The sequence below is a fragment of the Hyaena hyaena genome, unplaced genomic scaffold, assembly GCF_003009895.1.
Source record: "Hyaena hyaena isolate Hyena2069 unplaced genomic scaffold, ASM300989v1 scaffold_13, whole genome shotgun sequence".
Lineage (NCBI taxonomy): Eukaryota > Metazoa > Chordata > Mammalia > Carnivora > Hyaenidae > Hyaena > Hyaena hyaena.
The window spans coordinates 1,613,741-1,622,819 of record NW_024080645.1 but is presented as its reverse complement, the minus strand read 5'-3'; the positions used below and the strand labels follow the sequence as shown (position 1 = coordinate 1,622,819).

The 9,079-nt window shown below is 60.7% G+C and overlaps 1 protein-coding gene across 1 annotated transcript in view; it reads left to right on the top strand.

The window, feature by feature from the left end:
• Positions 1 to 823: 823 nt before the first annotated feature.
• The window catches only part of LOC120219813 (collagen alpha-1(I) chain-like), a 42,054-nt gene continuing 33,798 nt past the window's right edge, over positions 824 to 9,079 (top strand). Inside the window, exons 1-4 of the mRNA XM_039216680.1 lie at positions 824 to 1,177; positions 1,321 to 1,554; positions 4,945 to 5,129; positions 7,641 to 7,848. Of these exons, the coding sequence (XP_039072611.1) occupies positions 824 to 1,177; positions 1,321 to 1,554; positions 4,945 to 5,129; positions 7,641 to 7,848 (981 nt within the window). The remainder of the gene's footprint in view (positions 1,178 to 1,320; positions 1,555 to 4,944; positions 5,130 to 7,640; positions 7,849 to 9,079) is intronic.

The window sequence follows — 9,079 nt, the reverse complement described above, 5'->3', positions numbered from 1 at the left end:
ACGGCCCATTCTCAGCGCCACTGACCAAGGTTTTGTTCCAGCCACAGCCCCCACCCTGGCTCTATTTTTAAACACCCTCCCCTTCTCTCGGATTCCCAGCTGTCTGGAGGAGAGATGAAAAGCTGGCTCTAGGAAGCCATGAGACACCCAAACTTGGCTGTCCCCAGACGGAAAGGACATCCCCAAGTTCTGAGTTCTGCACTCAATAGTCTTGCCCTCCGGGCTTTGGGAGCAGGGTCTCTTTAACGTTGGTAGAGCACCCGCTCCATGCTCTGCGTGATGAGCCTGCACACCAGCCCATCTGACGGACGCGAAAACTAAGACCCAGAGAGGGGAAGTGACTTGCCCCCAATCACAGCACTCAAGGGCCCAGGCAATGCGGGAGGCAACCTCCGAGAGCTCCTGAACACCACTCTCTTAGGAAGAGAGAGAGAGAGAAGGTCCGGAGGTAGACCAGGGTGGGGTTTTGGACCAAGTGGGGAAACCTCCCAAAAGCGCCTCTCCGGGACAAGCTCGGGGCTCTCCAAAGGCCCTGCCCGCGTCTTCCAACCTCCCCGTGCCCGACCCGAACTAAACTGACCCTAGGCAGAATGGGGCGGGCGTGGGAAGGTGCCACAGCCTCCCTTCACCCTTCTCCTTCCCTCCTTTCCACCCGTCCAGGCGCAGCGAAGACTCTCCCTCTGCGATGGGCGGCACTGCCAGGGCGCCCCGGCCGTCGCCATGGTGACGCGCATCCCACCCCGGGCCAGAGCTGATTGGTCACTCTATCCAGGCTGACGGGGGTGGGGAGGTGGGGGGGGGGTGCGGCTAAAGTCAAGGCGGGATGGGGGACAGAGGCACCCCGACACATGCGCGCGCGAGAGATGCCAAGGGGGAAATGAAGGCTATTAAAATGGCGCCGCGGCCTCCGAGGGGCCGCTGCCGTGGGAGCGCGGACCCCGGGGTGGAGAAATCCGGGCGGCTCTCCGGCCCCGCGCCGCGCCGCCCGGGCCCCGGAGGGCGCGCAGACCCCGCCGGGGCCGCCCCCTCCCCGCCTCCCCGGGCCCCGGGCGCGCGGGCCGGCACACCCCGGCCGGCTGGGCCCGCCCCGTGGCACGTTCGGGCCGGGCGAGCGCGGCGCGCCGGATTAGCCCGGAGCCCGCGGACCCGAGGGCGCGGGGCGGGCGCGTTTGGGGGTGTGAGGGCGGGGCGGGGCGGCGGCCGCGCGTCTAATCCCCGCGCTGCGTGTGGGAGCGGCCGGATCAGGGAATTAGCGCTGTAACTTCGGATTAGTAACGCTCGCTAAATGAGCGCCTAATTCCGACCCTTCATGCCTTTCAGCGTCGCGGCTGGGCCCTGGGAGGCCTCCGGGCCTCGCTCCCTCCGCGCTCTGGTCCCATTTCCCGGGAGGTCAGGCCGCGGCCGCGGAGAGCTCCCCGGCCGGCGGGCAGCAGGCCTCCTCCGGCCGCGCCGCAGCCTGACTTTCGGCGGCGCCCGCTGCTGCCAGCTTCCCATTCGCCGGGGCAGAGGCCCGCCGGCTCCTACAGTCGTTCGGGGCTGGGAGTTCGTGGACCGGTGAGAAGGAAGCCCTTGCTGCCACCTCGGTGGCGGCCCTGCCCTCTGCCCCACCAGTGGCTTGCCGTGCGACCTTTGGCGAGCCACTGGGCCTTATTGAGCTCGGTATTTCTAGATGTCAAGTGAAGGGGGTTGGGTGAAGAGCATCTTTGAGATCCCAATCCATTCTGGCTCTCAAGCGGAAGCTTCAGTTGCGTTTTCAGATTCCCCAAAGCCTTTTTGGATTGGGGCGAGGTGAAAAGGAGGGCAGACCTGCGACAAAAGTGAAGCCCAAACATGTGGAGCCGAGGGGCCAGAGGAGGCCTGGTGGGGAGGCTTCCCTGGGGCACGCGGACAAGGGCCGAGAAGGGCTCCTTCAGGCCCGGGCAAGTCGGAAAAGGTTTCATGGGGCGAGGCACCGATTTTTGAACCTGTTCTCGAGACTTCAGGTGTCCAGAGGGGATTTGAACGAGGCTCTTTAGGGGAAGGCATTCATACCCGGAGGCCGAAATCGGGAGGCTCGGCCTCGCTCAGAGGGCCGTTGCTGGTGGGTGTGGGGCGGGGTCCGAGAGATTAAGATTCCAGCGCACACAGCCCGCTGATGGCCCGCCGCCGGATCCGTCCCCTGACCTGGGAGGTTTGTATCAACGGATTTTCGTAGAAAGCGGAAAGAAAACCGCACTCTCCCCCGTGCAGACTCCTCCTCCCCCCGGACCCAGATTTCAGGGCTGCCCAGACGGTTTGGAACCCTGGTGTTTAAAAATAAAAGAAGAAACTCATTTGAACTGTATAGACACGGCTGTGAGGTTGCAAATCCACTAGGCTACTAGTAGAAGGACTAGTTCTTGCAAAATAGCAAAGGGATGGGGATGGTGGGAAAGGAAGACGGAAGCCCCAGGGCCCAGGGCCAGCTGGCTAGCAAGGGAGGCCGGGAGCACAGAGCGAGGGGGCGGGAAGAGCTGCTCCGGTTTCCTCCGAAATGAGGTCAGGATCGGAGCTTTGGCTCCCAGGTGCTCCCAGGTGCGCTTGGAAGGGCGGGGCAGCCCAGGGTATGCTGCCCAAGGCCCGGTGGATTCTGAATCACACTAGCCACCCTTCCCCAGCCTCTTCCCACGAACAAGGCAGGCTGGCTTTTAAAAGGGGCTGGGGGGGGGGAGGGGAGAAGGAACACACAGGATCCATGAAAACCTTCTACCTGATGATGATCTCTGGGGAGGAGAACTGGGGGCAGAGGAAGGGCAACCGACTTCCCTGCTTGTTCTTTGTTTTCTTATTTCATTTTTATTTTCAATAGCTAACACATTCATGTGGTTCAAAATTCGAAAGGTGGTCCAGTGCAAAGTCCCACTCCACTGTCGGCCTCAGCCTGGAAGTTTCTCTTCCCAGGGCCAAGGGATCTCCCTTTCATACTATTGGAGTTTCCCCCCTTTACACATTTAACCTATTTTCAAAATAATTTTGTTAAGCAAAGGCCAAACACGAGGGGCGGAGGTGCCTGAGGGAATGAGAGTGGAAAAAGATTTCCATTGTTACAAGGGGACTCGAGCAGGTTCTGGGTAGGAGCTGGGAATGTGGGCCTTATAAATAACTGAGGAAGAGGCTCCCAGGAATGAAGTGGGCCAAGATAGGGGTAAAGTGAGCTGGGCCATCCTCTGCCCTCCTGAGCTCTATGCCTCTGGAGGAGTCATTTCAGGCTTCCACATGTTTCCTGGTGTATATAAGGAAGGGCAAGGGGATGGGGGGGGGGTCGTGTTTGGGTGGTGGCTCAAGTTCTTTCCAACCTGCCTGTCACAGCGCTCTCACACCATCCAAACCTAGAAAGCCCTCCAAACCATCATGGGGGCTGAATTTTTTCTTCAATGAGCCAAGGTAGGGACCAGGGCTGGCTCTACAGCCACGCATCCCCAGGAGCCCAGGGGGTTCCCTCAAGCTTCCTGGAGCCCAGAGCTTCAGGACAAGTTGAGGTGTCAGGCAAAACAGTAACCTGGCGGTAGATACGAACCTCAAGAGGGCCCCCAGCACTGTTTGCCACATGGGACCTAGATCCCCATGCAGGGATCAGGGGCGGCCCCACTCCCCACACCCAGCTTAGAGGGGCTGGGAGCCTGAGTGGCCGGGTGCGCTGCCTTGGGTTGCCATGGGAACGGAATGCAGATTTCCCCCAATTGCTTTTTTATTTGCTAGACATTGTAATACATCTTATGTTTGGGGGGGAGTGGGGTGCGGGGAGTGACGCTGGGAGCCTGCCTGCACCTTAACCACTCAGGGAAGTTGGGGATGCTCGGGCGGGAGTGGCCTGGCCGAGGCTGGCGCAGAGGTGGCGCGGGGTTGGGCTCCATCCCTCCCGCCCGCCCGCCGGCGCTGGTTTGTATGCAGGGCAGGGCCCGCCCGTCGGGGAGGGAGGCCCCCGCCCCGGCCCCTAGCCATTGAGCGCACTCCTCGCCAGTTCTGCTCCGCTTCACGCTGCACACAGACCCCCCAACTGCACACAAAGGCAGCTGCCAGAGCCCGTGAAAAGTGATCAAATTATCAAGAACTTGACCTCACCGAGGGGCGAAGCTCCGGCAACCCCCAAGCCGTATGCTAATGGCGCTCAGGGGCTGACTCCTCGAATAATTCGATAAAGGCCGCTTTGTTAGCGGCGGGGCAGCCCCCTGCCCACCCCTTCAATCCCCCCACCCCCATCCCCTACCGGCCGCTGTCTCTCTCCCACCGCATTTGCATCCCAAAATCCCCGTCCGCAGCTCCGGGAGAGGATTGTTTCAGCCTGATTTATGGGGTGAAGGCGAAGGCTGGTGCCTTCCCCGCCAGCGACCCCTCTGCAACCCCAACCCCCTCCCTTCCTCCGGTCCTCTCCACTTTGGGGTTCCTGCCTTGGCGCTGGGGGATGGAGTGGGGGCGGGGAAAGAGGAGGAGTAGGGGGAAGGCTGGCTGGCAAGTTCCTCCAGGGTACGGAAAGTGTCCCTGGAGAGAGAGCCGAGGTCAGGTACCTGGTCCGGGCGCGGCCGCTCCGCCGGGCTGGAGTCCGCTGGGCCGGCACTGGGCTCCGCTGGGTTCCTCTGGCTCGTGCGGGCCGGGGCGGCCAGCAGGGCGGGCGCTCGCACACAGAAGTTGTGAGAGTCATTTCTACTTTCGGTTATCTAGCTTTATGACGGCTCTGTGGCACTCATACAGCTAGATAACCAAAGAGAGAAACGGGCCTCCCTTCGCCACCGCCGCTGCCGCGCCGTGGGCCCCACGTGCCGCTGCCCTCTGGGCGCGGGAACCGGAGCGGGAGCCGCTCCCGGAGCCCCAGGCGCGCGCGGAGAGCCAGAGGGGACCGACGGACACACGGACACACTGACTCCCACGGCCAAGGCCGGCAGCCCCCGCCCAGTTCCCTCCCTCCCTCCCTCCTTTTCGCCCTCCTAGCGCGTCCCTCCCCGGCTCCCCGTTCTGTTGGCGCGGGCACCGGCGCCCGCAGCCCGCTCCGACGGCGTCCCAGGGCGCACTGAGGGCACCCGCGCGGTGCGCGTCGGCAGCCTCGGGCGCCACGGCCGCCCCCCGCGCACTGGACCGCCAGCCCTCCTCTCGCACGCTAATCGCCCCGCGGGGAAGTGACGTCAGTGCGGGGATCGGCCAATCACAGGCTCTCATTCAAATCCCAGCCCCCTTCCCGCGCTCCGCACCACCCAGCCTTACAATGGCCTCGGCGTTCACGGCTTTCCTTCCCCGAGGCCGAGAGAGCGTCTACGGTGCCCTCAAAAGCGTTAGGTCTGCGCTCCCGTGTGCGCACCGTCTGGCCTTTCCTCCACACTCCTCTGCCTCCGCCAAGTGCCAGGGAGCCTGGCAGCCACCGCGAACCTTCAGAGTTAGGGAGCTCCGCTGAGGAGGTTTGGGGACACACGTGGTGGGGCGTGGTAGAGGTCTCTCGGGGCGGCCAAGTGCGCACTTGCAAGGCCTTAGACCGAGGGTAGGAGCCGGTTCACCTTGAACTTCCCTCTTCTCCCCACGCCCAGCACCTTCCAGCACCAGCCCACGAGGAAACTGAGAGCGGAGGGAGGAACTACGGCCAGGGTCGATGTCCCAACCACACTGTTCAGAGCCAAGCTGCCCTGGCATCAGGCCCTGGTGCCCACTACCCAGCTGCTGGGTCCCTCCTCTTTTGAAGAGCCTAGGAAGGTCCAGCTGATTGTGTCCAGCGGCTTGGAGACGTCCTAGGCCCGAACTAGGCTGCTGGTTAAATTCATGTTCCACCGAAAAATGAAAACACAAAGCTGCGCCTTAGCCTTCCTTCTGGGGCTCTCAGCATACACCCTGCCTACTCACAGCAAGCGGGTCAACAGGAAAAGGGGCTGCCACGCTGGATCTCCCAAAACGACCCCCAACTGAGCCTGACCAGCAGACCCGAAGGCTCTTTTTGCAGCCTTCCAGGCGTGAGTGGCCCATGTGTGCCGCTCCTCGCTTACCCCAGCCATCACTTGCTTCCTCCTTAACGCTGCGGCTACCCTCCAGCCTTGGATGCTGGGATTCACCTTCCCCTGCCAGTCACCCTCAGGATGCACAAAGAGTAAATATGGAGGAAAAAAAAAGTGATATCTTTGCTCTCAGCTGCTCCCAGAAAAAATTTTCCAAGATATAGGGAGAGATTCGGAAGCAAAATGGCCAGGTGAAGTCCCAGCTTTCGGAGGTCCAATATACACGGGCTTTTTCCACTCAGGGCCCCCTAATGCTGCTGGTCTGCAAAGACCACCATGAGGTTGGGCGGAGGTGTCTATAGGAGGGTACATTTTAATAGGGCCTGGTGCACTGAACCACTCTGAGCCAGGCAAATCCCTGCAGAATGGGTTCCAAAGAAGGGAGCTGAAGCGGGTGGTTTGGAAGGGATTTCACGATTTTTCTAAATATCCTTTCCTCCCCTATTTCCCCCTAAAAATGACACATCTCCGTTTTGTCAATTTCCGGGTGTTGCCAAGTTCCCGTTGCCCCACGGCTTATCTCAATATTGTTCTATTTTCATCCTGACCCTAAATACAAGGCGGCCTGCATCTCGCTCCCATCCCAGCCAGCTAGTGCCAGACCAGACCTGGCATTTACATACCTCCCTCCAAATCCCATTTTGCATACACATCCCTTTTTCCTGAAGGCAAACAAGAGCCAGACAGAGCAGCAACAGTGGAGAAACAGGGAGGCTGGCAGCAGCCCTCGGGAAGGAACCACCCGAATTTGGGCCCGAGACAGTTAATTCCAAAGGATTACCATAATTGGGAGGCGCCCCTTCCTTCCCCTTCTCCTGCAGCTCCAGGAACCCGCACTGTCTCCCCATCTTGGTGTGTGTGGGGGCGGCCTCCAGAGCCCTAGTCCTTCTGGGCCACCCCGGGGTGGGAAGGGTGGTGCTGCGGAGGCGGGAAGGGGCGGAGAAGCAAGGTTCACCTGCGGGAGAGGGAGCAAATGGGGGGGGGGTGGAGAGCGAGAAAGGAGCCCCTCGGAGTGTGATTTAAGCAGGATGCTGCACAAAATGGCTCCTCAGCGAGGCTCACGGTAACACAGCGGCGCGCCGGAGGCCCGACTGGCAAGCTGAGGGCGGGTGGGGGCTCTGGGAGAAAAAAATGAAAAGCCCGATTTGGATTGAATTCAAATGTGGGAGGCCACTGTCATCCGGGGGCCACATCTCTGCTGCCCTTTTTGGGAAACTGAGTCCCTTCGTGGGGAGCAGGTGGGACTGGCCGGGGGCTCTGCTGGAGTGCGACTTGGAGTCCCTCCACCTCCACCTCCAGCACCGGGCCATCGTAGCGGCACTCCCAGGAAGCAAGCCACGGTGACATCTGGTGAGTAGGCTGCAGGGAGGGTGCTGCCCTGGTGGGTCAGGACTGGCTGAGTCCCTGTGGCCTGGTGTCTGGCCTCCACAGCCTAGCAGAGCTTAGACAGGGGCCAGGAAATGGTCCAGGTTGATGCTGGAGGAGGCACACCTCATCTGGCACCATGAGATGAGGCTGGCAGGATGTAGGACAGGCCCATTCCAAACCAGAGCAGAGCGAGGAGAACCCCATCAGCCCTGGCCCAGCACCCTCTCCCCTGCATGCTCTATGCACTTGGTCTCACACCAAGCCCCTGCCCTGGGCCCACAGGCTGAGGTACAGGCCCTATGATCACGGGGAAGCAGCCACTGGCTCTGCCCCGAGTGTGGGTGCTGGCGGCAAAGCGCCTGAGGTGGTGGGGCCAGGCCCTGGCCACGGTGCTGAGAGCTGCCTTCCAGACCCCTCTCTCCACAGCTTCATCCGTCCCCAAACTTCCCTGTATCTCCCCAAACCCAAGCTCAGCAGCTACCAGGAGAAAGTAACCACAGCTCGAGAGAGAGCCCCAGCGGCAGGTGTCTCCTCAAGGGGAGGCTTCCCTCCTAGGTGTGCCTACCAAGGGCCAGAGACTCCATTTTTCATAGTCAAACCTCCACCAAAGGCCAGAGAGGACCCGGTCCCCACCCCCATACCTGTGTCTATAGAGATACCATTCTTGCTATAGGCACATGTGTGCCCTGTACCCCTTCAGATTCATACAACTGCAACACTCCCCACACGTGCACACACTTGCCCCAAATACCCATCTAGCAGCCAGCCTGAGGCAGGTGGCAGATACCTTGCTGGTGCACACACACGTGTATGCAAGCACTTTTGTGCCCATTGGTAACCTCAGCCGCTTGGGCTGCAAGCTGGCTTTGGCCCACGTTCCTGTTTCTTGTTGGTGGTTACATGGGGGCCGTGTTGACCCCCAGGGCTGTGTCTCCCCGCCCCAATTCAGGATGCAGTGAATTAAGGGATTAAATGGAAGGAGAGTGGGCAGTTCTGACTCTAGCCAACAGCTCTGTTCAAGCACCTAATATCCTGTGGCCAGACTTGCTCTGATCCAGAGGCTGGGAGCCTGAGATCCATGGAGCTGCCCAAGCTCCAGGAGGGACCTGACTGACGTTTGCCAGGAACTGGCACCCCTTTCCTGAGCCCCTGTGGCCTTAATCAGGAGACGGTATCACCAGATCACCAGTCACAACCTAGGCTAGGTCCAGGGTGCACTTTCCGCCGCTGCTTCCTTCCTCCCATGTTCCTCCCTCAGGCCCAAGCTTTGATTAAGCTGGGTCTTCCTATTGTGTGAATTCTGGAAGTCCAGCACTGAACTAGGGCATATGGACCTAGCTTCTTGCGCCCAAGGTCCCCAGGGATTCCACACCCAGCTTCAAATTCACATGGTCACCTGGGCTATACTGCCCTCTCTGGCTTCCACATCTGGCCTCCCTTTTCTCAGAAGCTGGGGCTCAGGCATCCAGGGTGTGGGCTCTGGGGAGCCCCAGGCTGGGCAGAAACCCAGAAATACCCCACCTGAAAAGGCCTGGGCAGAGCAGCACCTCTCCCCTGGGGTCTGCAGCAGCTGGCATTGCTAATGGAGGTTCCTGCCATTGAACCTCTCATGACCCCCCCCTCCCCAATGCCCACCTAGCCTACCCTCTAGTCTCTGTCTCTTGATTTAAAGCCAGACCCTCAAACTCTATCCTTTCCCCTTCTACAGCCAAAGAACCCAC